Raw genomic sequence first — 21039 nt, 5'->3', positions numbered from 1 at the left:
CATGCTTTTTCCTGGCACCCTTCGCGTACCAAATTTATTCAGTTACGCACTGATTTTCTCAGGTTCTCGACCCAGAACTGGCAGGAAACTCCCCTTCTTCCCCATCCCTGGAGGTGTTCAAGGCCAGGTTGGATGGGGCTTTGAGCAACCTGGTCTAGTGAGAGGTGTCCCTGCCCAGGGCAGAGGGGTGGAACTAGAAGATCTTTAAAGTCCCTTCCAACCCAAACCCTTCTGTGGTTCTTCATCTTTCCCTGGTCAGTCAGCGGCGACCGCTGGGCCAACGCTGTCCTTTGGTGTGTTGAGTGAGGTTGAGGTTTCTGCTGTGGCCACAAGACTTGAGCCTGTGGCTCCTGGGACTGCAGGTGATGTCCTTCCACGTACTCAAAGGAGCTGCCAGTGCCTTGAGGCATCAGACCCAGAGGATGCTGGGCTCCTGTTGTGCTGCAGGGACGCAGGGTGGGATGGAGCCAGGATTTCTCCCCCTGCATAGCTCAGGAGCTGCCATCAGCTGAGACTGAAAGCAAAGTCAGCTTTAGCAAATTCTCTTCTGCTTAACCTTTTGCACTGTGTTTAGCCAACATGCCTGTCTTTGCTTTATCTGTTCCTCGAGGAAACACAGTTATAGTCCTGGTCACTTACAGGACACAGTCTATCAGCTCTCCTTGAGGTGTAAATCCAGCCTTATCAGGAAGAAAAAGCTTTCAGCCGTCCTTCCTTGCTTCTTGGAGTCAAGTACCAAGTCTGCTTTTGTGGCTGTTTTATTTCAGCTTATCCCAACAGCGCCGGACACTCCCCATAACCCTGTGGAAACCGGGGAGCTTTAACCCCCTAGCTGAGAGAAGGGCAGGAATGGCTTTACTCAGCTGTCAGGGGTGGCTGAGGTCCTGTGTGCAGAAATAGCAGCTGGAGGGATCTTCACATCATCAACTTTAAGCAAATCGCCTTGTCCAGGTTGGGCATCCTCCACTGGAGGGAGCTCCAAAGGGGCAGCCTGTTTTGTTGCTCTGAGCTGCCTTTGGAGACAGGGTTGATGTTTTATGGTGTGAGTGACCCCATAACACCCCCCAGCTCCTTCAGGTCCCTGCTCAGGGCCGGTCGATGTCCTCTAGGTCACGCCATGGTTGAGTTCCCCATGCAGGTCACGTCAGGTGGTGGCTAGCGCTGGCTCTGAAAGGGAGATGTTCTAAGAGACAAAAACTTGGCATTTTCTGTTTTCCCAATGCTGCGTCCCCACTTTTGGTGGTTCTATTGAATAAGAAAAAAACCAGGACATTAATGACAAAACTGTTCTACGGATTTATGGGAGAAAAAAAAAAAACAACGGGAAAGGGAAGGGAAGACTCTTTCTCTTTCTTAAAATAGAAAATTGAAAACCACTTTGCAGACACTTCTGTTAATTTTATAAAGGTTATTCACAGGAAACAATGACTAATAAGCTTAAACCAGCGCTCAATTTTAGAGTAACTTGCATAGCATCTGCGCGGTGCCTAGACGTTTGGGTGAGCTGCGGCAGAGATGGATGCGATAACCTGGAATTTGAGGAGGGAAACCCCAGGCAGCCGTAAGCTGCCCCTGCCGCTCAGAGCCGGGCAGGATATGGCCAGGTCCGCGCAGTCCTTGCAACCTTCTTTCCCTGTGGATCTCTGCCAAAAACGTAAACGGCGCCTTTTTTTTGGTGAAGTCGATGGTTATGTGTTGATGGGGGGCTGAGCTCCCCACGGACCCGGCGGCCCCCGTGGCTGGAGCGAGCGCAGCTTGCGTGCACGAAGGCAGATTTGGCCCATAATTTCAAAAAATATCCTTTGGTTTTCCACAGGGATGTTCGCCTGCCTGGCCAGGCTCCGTTCGGAGCTTCTGTTTCCTATTACATGCCCAAGTCATCCTCCCGGTTTTGCTGTAACGCTCCTTTTTTTTTTTCCCCTGCTGCCTTAGCCATGTTTTGCTATTATTAAATAAGATATTGCCCTCCCCCCTAATTAAAGTATCAGCTCTAATAATCCAAGTAGTAAAATCTTGTCTTATGTAACTGTCTGTGAATGAAGCGGGTTTTGGCGTTACGGTGGAGCAGTGCGGTGGTTCTTTAGGAGACTGAAGAGCGGTCTCTGCTCTGACCTTTGGGCTGTGGCTGCGTTGTGCTTCGTTCCCGATATAGCGGGCGGCTCGTTAAGCAGCCTCAGTGCCTAATGAGCTTGCTCTGCACCTGATTTTCAGTAAACCACTACAAAACCCCCTCCCTCTTTTCTCCTTTTCTGATTATCAGATGCATTTCTAATCTCTTTCTATGTCTGCCGCGCTGTTGTGGGTGGAGAATCGAGGTGAGGCAAGGTGTAGATGATGCCTTTTATGAGACCAACTGATGGGGTGGGAGAAGCAGAGAAGTTTTGAAGCCAATAAATAGCTTTTTGGACTGGGCAGGACAACTCCGGAGCCCTGCAGAGCTGCATGGGGCCAAGCAGGAAAGGCCGTTTTTTATTGTCCGCAGGATGCTACTGATTTGGGGTGCGGAGAGCCACCTTCTCCTATTTTTCCTGCCCCCGCCTTGCCCGGGGCTGTCAGCGCTGTTGGGTTGTAGGGGTGACCTCTCTGCAGATACGGTTATCTTTGTGGAAGGTGCGTTTGGGACCGGGCGTGAAGCGTGGTGGCTTCACACCTCGCGGAGCAGCCCGAGATAAGCGTCTGCTTGGCCCGGCCCTGGATGACGGAGGGCTTTCTCCTGGCTCATCTCAGGCGAGATCACCCTGCCAAGTGTTTTGCTTTTCATTTCGCGGTGGTGTTTTATACCCCTTGACTGCAGTCTGGGGCTGGTGGCTCCACGTGTCCCACCCCTCCCCCTGACGCTCTGTTTTTCCCTCCCCGCAGGGTGACATCCAGCAGCTCCTGATCGTGGCGGACCCCCGAGCAGCCCACGATTACTGCGAGCACTACAGCCCCGACTGCGACACCGCCATCCCCGATGCCCCCCAGTCCCAGGACCCCAACCAGGATGAATACGTAAGTCTCTGGCAGGGTTTGGGGATGCTTCTGGGGCAGCACCAGCATCGTGTTGAGGTTGCAAACGGCTCGGGCGTCTTCCTCCCGTTCTCCTTCCCTGCAACTCGTCTGTAAGGGCCACGACAGAGCTTGTTTTTAGGATTCACGGGTTCTGGTCTTGAGTCTTGCCCTTACCTTCCTTTTTGCGCTCCTCCCATTCCAGAGACCGAAATTAATATTTACTTGGAGCTCAAAAACTTGGCAGGAGAGACAACCCGAGCCGAGCATGAAATACTGACCTTCCCTGGCGGGTCGAATCCTGAACCAAAACAGGCACCTGTTTCTGAACTTCAATTTTTACTGTTGAGCTTGTAAAAGGACTAAGCAGTTCTTTTTCAATATTCTTTGAAATAACAGGTGTTAAAGGAGGGGGAAACATTTTTGCCCGGGTATTTGCCATTTGAATTTCATTTTTGGCAGGAATGCTGCCGGCTCATCTGTATAAGCTGCTGTGCTCGATATTTTTTTCAACAAAGAGTTAGCCTCAAGACCTTTTCTTTAAAAAAGAAAAGAAAAGAGAAGACTGATACAGGATAACTTTTTATTTCTGCTGCTCAATTAGAAATGTTCAGGTGTGGCTGATTTCCAGAAGAACATCACGTTTTTAAGGTCTCGGGTTCGGCTCGCAGCAATTAACGTGCCTGGCATCCTCAGCCGCTCCTCGGCATCCTGGCTGCTCTCTTGGCCTGATTTGCCGGTCCGCGCACTCTCTTGCTTTCAGCTGATCTCCAATCTGCCGGCTCCCGCGGAATCCCCGTGAAGCTGTACTGCCGTCAGCCCGCTCCAGTTTAGCTTTGGGATTGAATTAAAAACCCGGGTGTCAAACCCTGAGGCTCGGCCTGGCAGGGCTGTGGGGAGCAGCGCGATGCTCGCAGGCGAGGCACGGCTCTAACCGCTCCGCCAGCGCTTCTGGAGAAACAATAAATAAGTAAGATAAAATAGACCTTCGGTACGGTCAAAATACGTGGTAGCAGGAAAATAAAACTCTTCTTTTGAAGCCAGCAGTTCAACAAGGGCTGGCTTGTCTTAGGGCTGTGTTGCTCCGTGTAAGAATAACTCTTCCACGCGCCGGCGTCTGCTGCCAGTGAGAGCGATGGACCGGCGAAGAAATTTGCCGTGCCCGGCTGTAACCAAATGTTTTGTTTGCGTTTCGTTTCGAAGAATGACTGACGCCTTGTGGAAAACGCTGAAAATATCTTGTTTTCCAAGCCCTTCTGCCTGCGGGCCGCGGGTGGACGGGGAGTCGCAGGGATGCTGTTAGTGCAGTGGGACGAGTGAAAATTGCACCCCCGCTTCTCAGAGCGGCCGCGTGATTCAAACGTTTTCTTCCCCACTCTGGACACTTCAGATTTGTGACCTGGTGAGGTCTCAACAATCTGATGTTAAAACAAATTAATGTTGTTTTCTTTTTTTATTGTGTTATCCTGGGTGACTGAATTGCTGCAGGGGAGGTCTATCTTCTCTGAGAAGGGAGAACGTGCCCCAGGGTCGAGAGGTGATTGGGAACCTCCTCAAATCACAGCCGTTGCCAAAGCAGCCCACAGCCGGGCTCTTGGTGAAGGTGTCCCAGCAGCTCATGAACAGGAGGAAGGGAAAGATTTCGCTCCATGGATCTTCATCGCGGTGTGGCCCCGTTGACATGAAACGGTGTCTGAAATAGCTGGCAGGAGCGTGCTTGGGTGCTGCCAGCTTATTTTCTGCTTCTCATCTTCTCTTTGCAGTACACCGACGGGGAGGGAGAAGGTGACACCTACTACTACGAGTACCCCTACTACGAAGACGTTGATGAAGCTGTAAAGCCCGAAACACCCACCACCAAACCTGGCACTCCTGAAGTGGCTGCTGGAGAGAGACCTGAAACCAAGCAGGTACCGACGCGGGGTCCCGGCAAAGATGTGGTTGATAAATGGCACCTTTATAGAGGGGGAGGTGGAGGATGATGCACAATTTTCTCTTTGCTTCTCTGATTCTGGCATTTTTTTTCTGCAATAGGACTATCCTTCCCCCACGCCATCACCCGAGGGAGGGGACCCCGGGAAGCAGACGGAAGGGGATGCTACGGTGGATGACCCCCTCGTGGATGAGTACAATTATGAAACCATTAACGAAGAGTACTTCACGCCGCTCCCCTATGAAGATGTTAACTACAACGAAGAAGTAGACCCCCAGGGCGGACTCACTGAAAACGCCGTGGAAGCTGAACTCCCCACGAGTACCGTCATCACCTACAACGAGACCGATGTAATTTTAATGAATGTTTATTCCTTTCACTGTGTTTTTTTATTAATTCTGGTCTTTCATAGCCGAGAGCAAAGGAGATGTGATCATCCATATGGTAAATCTGTAAGTGGTTTGGGCAGCTGCTGGAAGAGAAAGTTTCTTGTAAAATAATTTAACTCCAGATATTTCAGGGGGTGGAACACAGATATTTAGAATTTGGTTAAGGATTATTCCCCTGGAAAAATCTGTTCGTGTCGACATCTGTATTTCCCTGTGCGAGGTGCTTGTCTGACAAAAAGAAAAATGAGGGTTGGTTTTAAAATCTAAGTAAAAACATTTTATTTCAAAGCTATTAATATAAATCCTTAAAATGTTGATTTGATGGAGAACATCAATATTTTTCATTTTGCCGTTCCCACTCAAATAGCATCTTTATGCTTTTCAGATTGTAATTTTTGAAAAAAATATTTCGATGCTGGGACAAACCCTTGATTTCAAACTGCTGCATTCGCCCAGAGAGAGCCCCTCCGCTTTGTGCCCAGATCTGCTCAAAGACGAGATCAGTTCGGATCCCACAGCTGACGTTTCTGTTGGAGCAATTACACTTTTAGTTACCCCCACTTTAATATGCTTTGACTGAAATATGTCGCACTTGAGACTCCTCTATCGTTAAGACTTGCCCAGTTCTTGCCTTTTATACTGGTGCTCAAAGAGATGAACGTTGGTCTCATCCTTAGATGAGCCTGAGATAAATTGTCGTGCAGCTGCAGGAAATAAGTGCGCTAGATAAGGCAAATTCTTTGTTATCCAGGAGCATCAGCAAGGAGAGTTGATAGTGGGATAACATTTCCTGGGAGGTAGGATGGGACTTGGCAGGGGTTTGCGGTTCCTCCTCAAATGGAGAAGAATTACTTAGTTATGGGAGCGTCAAAACTCAAGGCTGGCTGGGAGGCGCTGGAGGGTGGCAAAAGAGACAGAAGTTGGCCAAGATATTTGGAGTTGGAGCTGGAAGCTTGAATGAAAAGGTGTTGGGGAAAATGTCCAAGGAAAGAGCCGAGCCGCTGGAGCGAGGCGGGAGGGGAGCCAGCCGCCCCGGGGGCTGGTGGCGCGGCGGGGATCCAGTCCAGCCAACTGGGGATGAAATAATGCGGCGGAGGAGAAGGTTGAGCAGCCCAAAATGATACACAGAGAGAAACAGAAGAGGCTCCAGCGTATCGAGGAAGCGAGCGCCAACCTGAGGGAACCCATGGATGGGAAACTTTTCTGTTTCCTGACAAAGAGCCAGAAATCTTTGGCCAAGCTTGAGCTTTCTAATAGAGAGGAATTAAAGATTGGAAAGCGTGACCTGAAAAAAAATTGGAAGAGGAAATAAGAGGCTCAAGGGCCGCTTTAGTTGTTAGGAAAAGGAAATGGAAGAGGCGGAAAGTTCAGGTGGGGAAACACATGACAAAGCTTTCCTATGTGGAAGCTCAGCATCTCGCAGGGAGAGCGTGCAAACTGTCCCCCTCCAGCAGCTCCAAAAGAGACAGCGTTTGGATGGGGAAGGGCTGCGGGACACCCCCTGGGCTGGGAGGCTGCTCCAGTGAATTTTTTGGCTGATGAGCAGAGAAAAGGACACGACTTGCCTGGCTGAAGGAGCTTCCCGTGCACCGAGGCGTAGGTTAACACAGCATGACGTAGGGAAGGCTTCCAAAAAGTGTCGGCCTGAGGGACAAATACCCAGGAGGGTACGGATTTCAGGTTTACACCTCAGAGAGGGAGCTGAGGGCCCTGCCTGCTGCCACGAACTCCTGGGGAAACCCAGTCCTTTAATCCATCCGCAGACCAGGCTGCTGAGGTGAGGATCGGCAGCTCCTGTGGGTAATTACCTGTTATTAGAAACAGGGTTGCAGCGGGAGATAGACTGCTAAAGTGGTTGGAGATGTTTATTTGCTCTTAAAAAAGAAATAATAAAAAACTCTCATAAGGTTTTTGGCTAGTTTAGGGGGAAAAAAAATAGTGCTCGTGGTCACGAGGAAGTTCATAATTTCACTAGTCCCGGGTTCCTGCCGGCAGCCGGGGAAGGCAGCGGGAGCCCCTGAGGTGTCGCACAGGGCTGCAAGCATGCGGTGGGGCAGAGGTGGGCTGGGACACGGGTGTCCCCGCGCTGCCGGCGGTGCCAGCCCTGGCACTGCTCGCTCCAGGTCCTGGCATCAAACGGGATAACGTCCGTCTGGTGCAGGAGGGTCATTTTTGGCCTCCCGTCACCAACCTGTTGCAAGAGTGGGATGTGTCCGTCAGTGTTGAAGTTCACCTGTCTATATTTTGGGAAGACTTTTAATTCCTGCAATGGGAATTGAAGGGGGATTTAGTTTTAAGCAAGTGAAACTTCGTGGAGCCTGGGTGCCAGGTTCGGGAGGCAGGCGTAGTCACGGAACTCTCCTGGGCTTGGGTTTCATTATGGCTAATAACTCCGTGATAAATGCCAGGGAAGCAATTCCGAGATTTAGTAGGCAGCAATACTCCCATGAACAAGAGGAGCTGGGGACAGATATATTTTGTTCATTGCCTGCTATTCATCAGGCAGTTTGCTTTCCTTGTCCAGATGCATATACCAGGGCTGCATATCTGCATTGCTTCTCCGAAGGGAAGACTAAAAGGTGATTTAAATGAAGCTGTTATCAGCAAAGGAGAGTCACGGTATTGCGCACGCTGAGTTTTGGACCTCTTCTTTTTCTTTGGGGACCGTTTTCTGATTCAGGTTGTCTAACAGCATTGTTAAAGGAGATTATTTTCAGGCTTTTGTTTTGGTTTGTTCTCCAAAGCACCCACAAATCTCAGCACGGAGAACTTTCCTCTTTCTCTGCCCAGTTATTCAAAATATCATGTCGTTCCATGCAAATTAACTTCGGGACCTTAAATCAAAATATCAAACCAGACATTTTTGACGTTCATTTTCAAGACATGCAATTTGAAAAAAAAAAGGTTGCTGCGTTATCCCCAAAAGCTTTACAGCAAGATAAACAGGTTTCAAGGTTTCAAAGTGCAAAGCAAGATAAAAGATTTCAAACAGGATAAAAGACGTGTGTGACAGCACTAGATCCATTTGAATGGTACAGAAGAAAAATAATGCTAATCTTTCCAAGCTTTCTAATTAATTGCCAAACTATGATTTCTGCAAAGACCAGTTGGTATTTGCAGAGGTACAAGAAGATGGGGTGGCAGAGCGATGGCTGCCTTAGCATTTACTTTGAAACCTCTTGAATGTAGATAGAGATGCTCGTGCTTCTGGGCTGTGAGCAGTCTTGGCACAGAAACGAGGTCTGGAAGTGATGGTGGCATTTAAATGATTTTGAATTCATAGTAGTGAGGAGATAATTTCTCTGGGAAATAATTCAATTTATGGACTGTTTTGGTCATTACCTGAATGGGAAAGAAACAAAAAAAATATATCATCAGCACATGTTCTTCTTTTCCGTGCTGCTCAGAGTAAAGGATGCCAAGAGACGGTTGCCTGCCAAGCTGCAGAAAGCACAGGGGTATGGAGGGAAGCAAGGAAATTCTGATACTTGTCTAGATGTCCGTGCTCGTGGTCCGTGACATCGGTTGCTGTAAGGATTCAGAAAGGATTCAGGGATTAATGCATCAGATTTGTAAAAACTTCTGCTTTTGGGACAAGTACAATCGCAATTTGGATCCCAGACTAAACAAATGGGAGGCTTTTGTAGAAGCGAACTTGGATTTTTCCACATTTCCTCCTGTAATCCAACACTCATCCTGACACAGCGCGGTTTCGATGTGCATTTTGAATATGCGACTGGATGTGTGAATTTTCACGCTTAATAATCCAGCGTCTGCAACGTTGAGGCTGTGAGAGATGAGTCGGGCTTGGAGTTTGAAACTTCCATTCCCTTTTTCCTCTTTCCTTAGGCCTTTAGAGTGTGCGGGATCCTCCTGACAGGAGCTGCTGCTTTGTGCCGTGCTTTCTTTTCCTTGCTCAACCTTTTACACTCACAGTATTATTTTAGGGATCAGCAGAGAAATCCCAGGCAAAGCCAGGGTGTACCTAAAGTGTACATCTTTGACATAAAGATCCTCCCATCCTTCTTGCTTGGAGAACACCCTTGGAGGTCAATGGAGACCTTAAAATTCCCAAATTTAACGAGTCTTTCCCTTAGATTTCCAGTATTTGCAGCCTGACATGTTGCTGCTCTTTTCCTTCTAGGCTGCTCAAGGAGGAGACGACCTGGATAAAGACTTCACTGAGGAAACAATAAAAGAATACGATGGGAATTATTATGATAATTATTACGACCGAACCGTCTCTCCCGATATTGGCCCCGGCATGCCCGCTAACCAGGACACCATCTACGAAGGGGTAAGAGAGTTAATTTTCCATCGAGGGTAAGCCCTAGTTCAAAATGTTTGTCTTCCCATAATTTATAGCATAGAGATTAGGAACGCAAAGAGCAGAGAGAGCATCTCGCTTGGATTCACCCACAAAACGCAATCCGTGTGTTTTGCACAAGGCGAGGAGGAGATGCCCCGTTTCTTTTCTCCGCGAACATCAGCAGCCCTTGGGTTGCAGAAGTTGTCCCGGGACCTCCAGTTCCTGCGCGGGGTGGGGATGCCAATGCAGGCAATGTCATAGAACCATAGAATGGTTTGGGTTGGGAGGCACCTTAAACATCATCCAGTTCCACCCCCCTGGCATAGGCAGGGACACCTCCCACTCAACCAGGTTGCTCAAAGTCCCATCCAGCCTGGCCTTGGACACCTCCAGGGATGGAAGACCTTTTTGACTGTCTGCCTTTGCGTTTCCCTTGTGTGCTGCAGATCGGTGGCCCACGGGGCGAAAAAGGACAGAAGGGGGAGCCTGCGATTATTGAGCCGGTAAGGAGCATCTGGGTTTTTGGTGTTCTTTTTTTTTCCCCAAGGAAAAAGCTACAAGGGATACGTTCGGTATGGTTTGGTGCTCTCAGTGGGACAGCTGGGAGGAAAATTTCCCATGGAAGAATTATTTGGTTCATTTAAAAACTTTAAACATAAAATACTGTAATTATTAATTTTTTTTTAAACTTCAAGAAGCGACCTAGATTATGAAGGAAGTGCAAAATTTCCCATGAAATCTCTCATTTACCAAAATAAAACCTGGGCCGTTCAGAACTGAAGCGTTAAGGCAGAGGGTTAAGACGTCTCAGCTCCCGGGTCCCTGGCTGGGCAGTGAACACGCTCCCGCCCGCGGCCGGGGGCCAGCCCATATCCTGACCTGACCTTGCAGCTTGGGGCTGGCTTTAATTGTGCAACTAATGGGTTCATCCCGTTGGAAATTAAAGGGTTCTCCCTGCACACAGCTGGGGGAGAGGAGAGGTTTGCTCCTGCACCGGCTCCGGGGTCCCACCAGCTCTCCACTTTCAGAGGAACCCGGTGTCATCCCAGCAGTGCAACCCGGTGCGCTCTTTCTTTATGATTCTGCCTGTTTCTGAGGTCGTTTTTCCTTTCTAAAGAATGATTGTAAACTGCCCGTGCCCTTTGTGATCCGCAAAAAAACACGGGTGCCCAACTGAGCACCCCCGTAGGTGAGGATGGAGCTCCCTCATGGTGGGGCCTCGTGGTGTTTGCTCCGAGGTGCCCGTTGAGCAGAGCAAGGGGCTGTTGGTTGATGGCCATGTGTCTGTCCCTCGCTGCATGTCAGCATGTCGAGGTACCCCCATTTCTGCTCCTCCCCAGGGCTGGAAAAGGGGCTTCGGGTCCTTGGACCCACCTCCCCTGAGCCTGAGCCCGAGCCCCGAAGGGCCCAGCGCACGCTCGCTGCACACCAGCAACTCAATTAACCTAATTTTCCTTGGCAGAGGGCCAGCGCAGCGCCCAGCGTCGCGGCAGCACTTCCCATCGCTCGGAGGCCATTCTTTTTCTTTTAATTCTTCTTCCCTTTCCTCCTTTGCCTGGCGCTTTTGCAGATAGCGAGGTGGGGGGGGACACGGGACAGTGAGAAGCTGGGGTGCAGCAGCAGGACTTGGAAAGCCTGAACGGGTGCCTTATAAACGCATTTCCGACCTTTCCTGCCTTCTCTTCCTTTCTGGGTCTTGCTCTCATTCCCCCCCCAAAAAAGGAGGAGCGAGGGATTTGCTTATCAGAGGAGTGGGAAGGGGGGGGGGGTGCAGCCAAACCCCATGAAGAAGCCAGCAGAAGCCCAGCCTGCCCTGTCCAGAACCAATCTGAAATGCTACAAAGCGAACAAAATAGTTAAGTTTAATCATCCAGAAAGAATTTGGCCGCCTTCGCTGTTTCAAAACACTGGAGCATGTATCGCTTTTGCCAGAACGTAAACAAGACCAAATGCCGCCTTTTCCCTCTCCGTGCGGTTCCTCTTCGGCTGAGAGAAATTCAGATTTGCTGCGCTCTTCAGCTCTTTTTTAATCTTTTTTTTATTTTTTTTATTTTTTTTATTTTTTGATGGGAGCTGCAGCGGAGGGGGAATAAAAACCAAACGCAGCCGTCGGCTTCTTGCTGGATTTTTCTCTCCTTTGCGTTCAAAGCGCCCGTCCCTCAATCCTTGCTCTGTGCTGACGCTCGCTGGAGGCAGCGGGGCAGCGCAGGGCGAGGAGGGATGGAGCCGGGGATGGCTGGGACCCCCCAGCACCCCATCTCTGGGGGCACCAGGCTGCCTTCCCCTCCTCACAGCCCTCTGTCCTTCTGCGGGGGGGACACCCTGGTGCTCACCCCTGCCGTCGGGGAGGGTTTGAAGAGCCTTTGCGCAGCCCCTCTGCGTGCGGCAGCCAGCTTTTGGGCTGTTTCTGCGATTTTCAGCTTCGCTTGTGGGTAGCAGCCGGGTGTTGATCGAGTGGAAGCAACACCCTCTTTTCCTCTGGGACGGTCCCAAGTCCATGGTTTGCTTGCGACCCCCGCCAGGGCGATCGCCCTTGGTGGCTCGCTCCTGTTGACGAGCAGTCTTATAAACAGTGGAGGTTTCTTGCCGAGGAGAATCTCCAGATGTCCCTAAAGCTGGAGCTCAACATAAACCAACAGATAAATATGGGAAGATGCCAAGGATGTTTGCATCGCCAATTGGCTAATTAGCCCAGACTCTTCCCCCATGCGGAGGAGCGTCTCGAGGCTCTGCAGCCAGCCATGGGAAGCGGAGCCTCGGCGCTGGGCATGCTGGGACCATGGTGATCCTGGTACCCAGCAGCCCCAAAAATGTCCTGGGGAGACGTATGTGGGCTGGGGCAGAGCCCCAGCCCAGAGAAAATTTTTACTTTCTGGTTTGGAGCCTGTCACACCAAACCATGCGCTGTTGGTCTCAGCAGGGGTGGACCTTGGGGTGCCCATATGGAGATAGGTTTGCTGGGACCTCAGGGGTGCCCTGTGCAATGTCCTCATCGTGTGTCTGAAATGGAGCTTGGTGGATGTCAGTCTCGCAGGACACCGTCTCCATCAGCGTAGCTCACCTTGTCTTGGTAGCCTCCGACAGCAAATAGCTCATAGTTAGTGCAGGTTGGAGGAACGTCGCGTAGGGTTCACCCCTAATTCCCACCCAGAAGAGAGCAGTGTCTCCATGGCAGAAGGGAAATTGCTGTCATAATGGGCACGGGGTGAAGTCCATGACCTAGTTCTTTGCTGGTGAAGAACGACTGTACAGGCGCTTCTGTGATGACAGCGGCAGAAAATTTCCCCTAACGCATCCAAATGAAGCGGAAGCCAGATTTTAAACGAGGTGGTAATGAGTAGTGTGGACACTGGGAAAGATGGAAAATAGTGCTGGCCGTGCATTAGCGGTGCAGAAACATGCATCCCACTAATGAAGCAGGGATGGTTCACGGCAGCATGTTTTACCCTGTTTTTTGCTCCTCTGGGCTTCGAGACTGTGACTTTTGGGGCAGGAATGCCTGGATTTTCCTCTAGACATTTCAGATTCGTTCAGCTCAGCCCCGTCTGCTGTAGTGGCTGCCGTGGGGTCAGCTGAGGCTTTTGGCACCGGAGCCTGAGCCCAGGAGACCGGCCAAGGGTGACCTGAAACCAGTCCCTGCACTTGCTTCCTCCAGGCTTCTCCCGAATGAGCCGACTGCTTATCTACAGATTTTTACAGGCTGATTTCATCCCATGGGAGAAACGTCCCCGGTTGCTAGAGATGAGCTGGCAAGTGCTGTGACCACTTTGGCTGGACCTGGGTGCTGCCGGGGGCACGGTCACTGGTCCGGAGATAAAAGGGCAGGGCTCACTGTGGGGGTCTTCCCACCAGATTGTCCTGATGCCTTCTGGAAAGCATTTGCCAGGTTTATTGGGAGTTTTTTCTGCCTCTTACATACACAAGAGGGGAAAAAAAAAAAAAAGGCAACTCAATTCTACTGAGTACATGATAGACCTGATTTAAAGTTATGACAAAATATTTAGATTAAAAGGAATGGAATAACATTATTCTACCATTTTGCCCACACAGTGATTTCGTAGGTACACGGAGTAAATCACAGCATGCAGTCTGCTGGGAAAGTAATTTTAAAAAACCTTGCAATTTGATTATTAACTTTTTTTTAAAAAAAAAAAAACAAAACCAAATGCTGCTTGGATCTAGAAGCAGCTTCTTCCTGAAGAGGAGCTCTTCTCCCGCCGCAGCACCAGCAAGGCTGGCCGTGCCCCAGGGTTTGCCCTTTGCCTGGCCATGAGCTAAGGGAGGAGGGCTGTGATGAGGAGGGTGACGCTGTGCTGGGGGAGAGGGCTTGTTGTGCCATGCCCTGCGTGACTCAAATAGACAGTATTTGGCTTTTCAACGGGTGCTGCCTTTTGTGCCTGGGGCCGTGGGCACACAGGAGATGGCATCCAGTGAGAGTGGAAACCCTTCAGCTCTGGGATGCCCAGAGCTAGCAGCAAGACCCGAAATAGTTAAAAACCGAGAAAGCATTGGGCTTTCCAGCCCTGTAGTCAAAGTGACTTTGAGGATGTGTTGCTAATCACATTTTTTCCTTCTTTTTGCTTTAGGGTATGCTGGTGGAAGGCCCACCTGGTCCCGAAGGTCCAGCAGTAAGTGACGCTTTGTCTACCCTTTGCAGTGGGAGGGTGTGCGTGGCTCTGGGGCGCTGGATGCCTGGGGACGATGCTGGTTGCCCGGGGACGATGCTGGTTGCCCGGGGAGGGCTCACTCAGCACACAGCTGCTCTCGGGCTCTATTGCTTCCATATGCCACGCATGTGTACAGAGCGCTTCGGGGTCGATTTTCTGGTGCAAAAATAAACAGAAAGCTCTAACTCTTTTCCTGCTCGTTGTATAAATGTGTTACAAATAATAACACATTTTTCTTCAGTGGCTTATTTTTTTCCCCTGTCTTTTCTATGGTAGGGCCTTCCAGGACCTCCAGGACCAACTGGACCCGTGGGCTTAATGGGTGACCCTGGGGAGAGAGTGAGTACCCATGTTTTTCTCCTCTTTGGTTGAAGCCTTGGGTCGTTTTGGGTGTGCAAAGTGGGACTGCGGTGTGTCGCTGGAGCCCTAAAATACTGCTCATCCTGTAATAGAGATCTCCTCTGAGTCAGCCCCAAAAGAAGCTTATGGTAGGGTACAGGCCAGACCTTTGCATCCAGCGGCAAAGGGTTGGGGAAGAGCCGCGCTAGTCAAATGTATTAAGCGGTTTTCTCCAGGTTAAAACCAAAAGTAAGGCTGGCAAACCCTCTGCTCTCTGGTTGCACCCGTGGTACATGGCTGCTTGTTCCAGTGTGGGAACTGGGCTGTGGCACTGGGCAACCAGGGTAAGCAACCACACAAAATAGCTGTTAGCACACTAAAATGACGTTCAACCACAATTCTGCGACCTCGTTCCAGCTAGTGTTGAGTCCTGGAAGAGGGTTCGGTTTTGTTTGGGTCCAGGATGGTCCCAGGGTCACACCAGCGCCGCTGCTGCGGGTCTTTCCTTGACGCTCCTTTAGTCCCAGACTGCTCCCGGTGGGAAGGTGGCTCTTGTGCAGCACCTCGCCTTTTCTGTAGGTGGGTTATTGGTCCGTACCAGCGAGCACTAGAGACTGATTTATGTGCTTTAGCAACGCAATAACTTAGGTTTTGCGTGTTTAGTTTTGATGTTACTTTAAATCAGTTTTGTCCCTGGCAGCCACTGCTCTGTAAACTGCTGCCTGCAGAAGGCTCCAGCGTCGGGGGGTCTCATCGAAGGCAGCTGCTCCCGAACAATTTTATAGACTCTGACCCCAAATCCCATACTTTAGCACCACGCTTTGGTCAGAGTTGCATATTTATTTGTTATTGCTGAGTCCTCACCTGGGATCGAGAATGACCAGTGTTTTGGGAGCTGCTGAACTCGAGCCTCGGGTCAGTAAGTGGTGCGCAAGCACCGGTCGAGCAGCCATCTGTGTGCTTGGCAATGCCAAAAATTAAAACCCGCTCATTTCACTCTCTGAGATGAGCCTCTGAAATGACCCTCATCCCAATATACTCCTCATTTGCATGACAGTTCAAGCCTATTCCCCCTCCCCAGCAGAGGTAGCCGGGCGGTGGGTACCCGTGCCCAGCTGCCTGGGCAGAGGGGACCAGGCTGCTCCCAGCCCTGCACCCATCGGGAATTTTGCCTGACATCCAGTGGAAGATTCACCATAGCACAGACGGGTTCTGGCTTTGCACAGGGGCTGAGGTGGGATCAGCCTCGGCTGCTGGAGCAGCTCGGTTTGGGTCTGAAACCAGGGGAGTGCGCACGGTGCCCTTGAGTGACACTGGTTTGGGTGATGGAGCACCACAACCGGGGCTGTGCCGGCAGAAGAGCAGTTCCCGTCTCGGCGCAGCCCAGCGGAGTGGCATGCGATGCCCGAGCAGCGGCACAGGGGGACATGTGTACCAGCAGCAGTTGCCTCGCATGAGTAAATTCATTGATTTCAGCAGGTTTGCGTGAGCAAAACAAACGGAGCTTAGAGCTTGACACCGTTTTGGTGCCTTGGCGCATCTTGATGTTGAGTGCAGTCAAATGCGCTTTCCATATAGTTTCTAGCGGACTGGTGTGTCATCTGGGGGATGAAATGCTGCTCCCAGCAGCCCTAACGCTAGCCTCCACCTGTGGCTTGTTGTGGCCTGAGGTGTCCCGATGGTCCCGTTAGCAAAACGGCCAAAAAATACGCGTACAGGTGGGTTTCTGAAGGCAGGCTTGGTTGGAGGTCTGTTTTTCCGGAGTTTCTCCTGGGAAGCGCAGGAGGGAGGAGGAGAGCAGCAGTGACAGGAGACGTGCCCAAACACACAACATCTCGGTGGTGTCACCCAGCGAATGCGAAACACCTTTCCGAGGAGGGGAGCGCTTATCAGCAACCGCTTCCCTAACCTGGTCGCTGAGGTCCTGAGCACGTTCTTCTGGCAGATAAGGCTGCCCACAGCGAGCTCGCACGCACCGCAGCATCCTCCGCTGAGTCAGCAATTGGTTTCCAGATGGGAAACCGCATCCCGTTTGCCTCCTGGTGCCCGGGAAGGATAAGCTGGGGTGATCCAGGCTCTCTGTGTTTGCAGGGCTTCACGCTCTTCTGGCAGATCTTGGTTGAATTCTGCCCAGACAAGGCGAGAAAAGCTGATGACTGGGTTTCAAACGTGAAGGTCTGGACAGATAGGAGCGTTGGGCCGTTCTGATGTGTGTCTCAGCACAGCTAATTGCTGCGACTGCTGTTAAGGATTTGTGTTGTGGCCTTGTTTATCCCTTTTTTTTTAAAAAAAAAACCCAAAACTTTTTTCATCTTAATTGAGTAATTTAAGACCTAGAAAGAATAAGAGGGAGAATTCGCTCCATTGCAGAGGATCAGAACAAGATATTTTTCCCTAAGTCCTTCCTAGGCTGGCACTCTCTGTGGGTTAAGTGGAGACTGACCCACTGCACCTGAACTTGCAGATGTCTTTTTTTAAGGTAGTGTTTATCCCTCCCTCCTCCCCATAGCATTTAAAATCCAGCTGTGTTCCCTTTTCTGTGCTATGTACCCTGGAGCTGTTGTCCTTCCCTAGCATGGACCTTGCCGTCATTCCCCTCCCGCCCATCGAGGTGGTTCTCCGTCCCACCTCCTCATCAGCAAAAAGCAAGAGATGGGATACTGCCCCTCTGCAGTTTGGTGCTCTTCCAAATTACCATCCCATTGGGGTGGGATTGGGACTCCCCGGGGCCTGGCTGCCTTCCCTGGGGGCAGGGGCAGGAGGGGTTGGGTTCCCTGTTGTCCCACCTGCTGGAGGACAAAGCAACCAGCTGGCTCCAGACCTTTGTTATTCACCTCCCAGCCCAGTGACAAGTGTGTTGCAAAAGACAACCACTGAAAGAAATAAAACCATTGCTGGCCTGCACGGGGAAGGGTCTGCTGTGGTTTTAAGGTGGACTTGAGGAGATTACTCAGGTGTTGGGGCATTCTTGTGGCAATGACACTAAACTGGGTCTTGGTTTTTGTTGTGTTGTTTTTTGTTTGTTTTGTTTTTTTTTTAATTAAGGCTCTTTGTTGCTCTGTGGGTCTTGGCTGGAGTCCACTGGCCACCGCCCTCCCACATCCCCCCTGGAGCATTGCTGCAAAGACCCCCACCTCGTTTACACTCCTGGTGTATTTATTGTTTTTTGATGGAATAGTAATAACGTTTCTTGTGGTTGTGACATGATTGAGAACGAGAGGCCCTGACTGTGCTCCATCGATCAGTGCCTGTGAGCTCAGAAAGTCAATACGCAGCTGCAGGCTCAGCCCGTGGCTGGGAGCCAGGGCCACGGCTCAGAGATGTTGGCTTAACTCTTGAGACACCACAGACCTGGTTCCACCTGCACCACTCTGGCAGAAGGACCAAGGAAGGGCTCTGCATCCTTGGGTGTCGGACTTCATAGAGGATGGGCAAGCTGGGCAAGGTCCCAGTAGCGGCTTTCATCTTGTAGTGGTCTAGGATTAGTCAAAAGAGCTGTGTGGCTTCATCAGGCTCTTGGTGGGTCTTCATCCTGCACCGGGCCTACATGTTGCCTGGCTTTCTCTTCTTCTCCCCTTGATGTGTTGCTTCTGCTCCAAAGAATTCACTTCCCTGGCAGGATGGATGCTGACCCTGGTGAGGAGGGACTCTGTATTTCTGCTGTTTGTCCAGGCAGATGCAGACGTTTGCTGGCCAGGCTCCTCTTGAACGGCCACGCAACGCCAATCGGCAGCAGCCACACTCTCCCCGATGATGTTGCTCCACGCCCTGAAATGAAAAGCGTAATTTGCATTCTAGCACAGACGGCACATTCTGCTTTTCTGAGTGTCCGGAACAGAATGTAATACAACATATTGTGCATAGAGAAGTGATGAACTTGCAGAGCCAGGAACTGCAACTGTATTAAAATACTCCTTTTCAATTAGAGCAGCTCCTCTTTTAATTTGTTTATTATTAACCCTGCGCAGAGCTCATGAATTTACATGACACTTATATGTGTACAGTGAGGAACATTTCCTATGCCTGCATCTGATCGAAAGACTTTTTATTTGCAATCAGGCAGGTGCACTGAATAAATATACCAACAATATTCAGCTATGTTAATATCGGCCAACACTCATTTAGCTCTGTTTTATTCATCATGTCAGCTTGTTCATTTATCCCAGTTATTTTACAGCGCGCAGAAGAGCTTGCGTCACCGGCAAAGCTGCAGAGCAGCCTGTTTGTGGGAGGATTCAGAGGAGTCGCCTGGGAGGAGGGTGCTTTGGGATGACTTGGGCAGGTTTCTTCAAGCAGTGGGAAGAAGGAAACATGGCACTTGGGGGACCAGAGAGCTATTTCACGGGTACTGCGGACTGGAATGGAGCAAGTGGGGAAAATGTGCTCCTTGGAATGAGGCGAGCTGCAGCGTTAGAGCAAAATGCAGCTGGGTGCCCGACCCCGCGGCGTGTCTGGAAATCTGGGGTGTCGGGGTGCCCCGGGCTCTATCAGCATGCCTCTAGGGAAAGGCCGGTGTCAAAGCTAGAGCTATATGTTCCGAGACCATACAGTCATTGCATCCCAAAGGGTTTATTGCCCCTGAGGACGGTTTTGCATCTCAGAAGTGTAATAGGATCCCTAAAATCCTTATTGGGGTTCCGAAAGGCTGGACGTTTTCAGGGTGCCCTTTTTTCCATCAGACGGCAAGCGCTGCCTTCCCGAGAAGACCCCAAATACTGCGAGAAAGACCTTCTGTTGCGTAATTTTCTGACCAGGACTGAAAATGGCAGGAAAATGATCCTAAAGAGAGACACCTAAAGCAAATTTTGAGGCTCAACGCAGTGGGCTGCTGGGCACCAGCCTGTCTGTCACTGTCTGCTACTGGAGGAGCCCGAGCACTAACACACCGAGGTCTCCGTTTAAACATTCCCTTGAAATATTGCATTAGCGTTTGCGCTCAGCATGGCGTTTTAGAGCACTGCACCAAATGAAAGTTGAAGTCCCCATCCCTGGCTGCTATATATCAGCAAATCTCTATTTACATAACGAGAGCGACGCAGATTTACACCAACGGAGAGGCTGGCGTGCCGCATTTCTCACAGGCATTCATGAATTTAAATGTACAAAGTGCTTTATGGGTTTGATTTTCCTCCGTGCTATTGCCCCCCACTGCTCCACCCCACAAGGAAAAGACCTCCCACACCCAACCTGGAACAAAAAAAAGAGGTGTTTATGTAGAAGAACATCACATCAACATTTGTCAGGCAGAGTACACACAGAGAGATAAACAAGCTCATTCCTGAGCCATCAGCTGCAGGACGGGAGTTAAAGGAGAAGAAGAGAGGGGGAAGAAAGTTTATTATATAAAATGAATCTGGCCTAAATTATTTATTGTGCTTCTGCTCCAACAGATGGGACTGCCCTCTGCACCTCATCAGCGGAGTCAGGGACTCCGGTGTCGGCCAGACTAAGTAAACAGCATGAATGTAACATCATGAGCTCGTCCTGAAAAATGGATGGGCTGCTGTGTTAATGCGGTCTCCTGTCGGTGCTGAGGGAGCCGCTGGGTTTTTTGGGTTGGTTGTTTTTTTGTTGGTTTTTTTTTTTTTTTTTTGGCTGATAAATCAGTGGCTGCAGGGCTGTCTGCCGCTGCAGCGCCGGGAGCGGCGTTGTTATTCCAGGCCGGTTGCGGTGCAGAGCTCGGCTCCTGCTCCTCGGCGCTGCCCTGCCCTGTAATTGTGGTGCGGGTCCAGCCCGGCCGCGGCGATGCGCGGGCTGGGGCAGGGTGGAGCAGCAGCAGCTCCTCACCCCCACCCCAGCGCTGGGCTCTAATTTACTGCTTGAAACTGTGGCTTGAACATTTTGGGTTCCTTTTAAGAGAGGGAGACGACGAGGGAAATGTTAAGTTGGACATGGCGTAGAGGGAATGGAAGACGAGGGAACAGAGAGATGTGAGAGATGGAAAGAGATGTGCTGAGATCTTGCTGGAGGACGATGGGGAGAGGATAGCGCATCAAATGGTTTGGGTTGGTTGCTTGGTTTTTTTAAAACGTTCTGGTTTTTAGAGACTTTGTAACCTATTTCTCTTTCCCTCCTCCCTTTCCCACCTTCATCCACCTCCCTTTGCCTTGCGGGGTGAGCGTGTGACTTTCTGGGGCGAGATCTGGCTCTTCTGCGTCCCTGCAGCGTGTCCCTCCCTGTCTGTAATTTGTGGCAGGGTTTTATTTTCACTTTAGTTTGGTGCCTGCGTGGGCTGGAGGGCTTCAGGCAGGGTGAAGAGAGTGAGAACTAATGTTGATGTTTGCTCCTTGCCCTTCCAAGAGCTTTGGTTCTCCACAAATGGATTTATTATTAGTGTTTGCTAAATAGAGGAGTGTCCAAGTCCTCAAGCTTGAGCTGGTGGCCAGGCCGTTCTGTCTGTCTTGCCATGAGATG

The 21039-nt window shown here is 50.5% G+C and overlaps 1 protein-coding gene across 3 annotated transcripts in view; it reads left to right on the top strand.

The window, feature by feature from the left end:
- Nucleotides 1-21039, top strand: part of COL5A1 (collagen type V alpha 1 chain) — a 160680-nt gene that overhangs the window by 70407 nt on the left and 69234 nt on the right. For all 3 annotated transcript variants that reach the window (XM_074608283.1, XM_074608282.1, XM_074608281.1), the window contains exons 5-11: nucleotides 2860-2991; nucleotides 4752-4898; nucleotides 5023-5271; nucleotides 9455-9607; nucleotides 10066-10122; nucleotides 14206-14247; nucleotides 14563-14625. In XM_074608283.1, the coding sequence (XP_074464384.1) occupies nucleotides 2860-2991; nucleotides 4752-4898; nucleotides 5023-5271; nucleotides 9455-9607; nucleotides 10066-10122; nucleotides 14206-14247; nucleotides 14563-14625 (843 nt within the window). The remainder of the gene's footprint in view (nucleotides 1-2859; nucleotides 2992-4751; nucleotides 4899-5022; nucleotides 5272-9454; nucleotides 9608-10065; nucleotides 10123-14205; nucleotides 14248-14562; nucleotides 14626-21039) is intronic.

Source organism: Larus michahellis, chromosome 15 (genome assembly GCF_964199755.1).
Source record: "Larus michahellis chromosome 15, bLarMic1.1, whole genome shotgun sequence".
Taxonomy (NCBI): Eukaryota; Metazoa; Chordata; class Aves; order Charadriiformes; family Laridae; genus Larus; species Larus michahellis.
The sequence above is the reverse complement of the archived record's forward strand: the minus strand, read 5'-3'. Positions and strand labels throughout refer to the sequence as shown.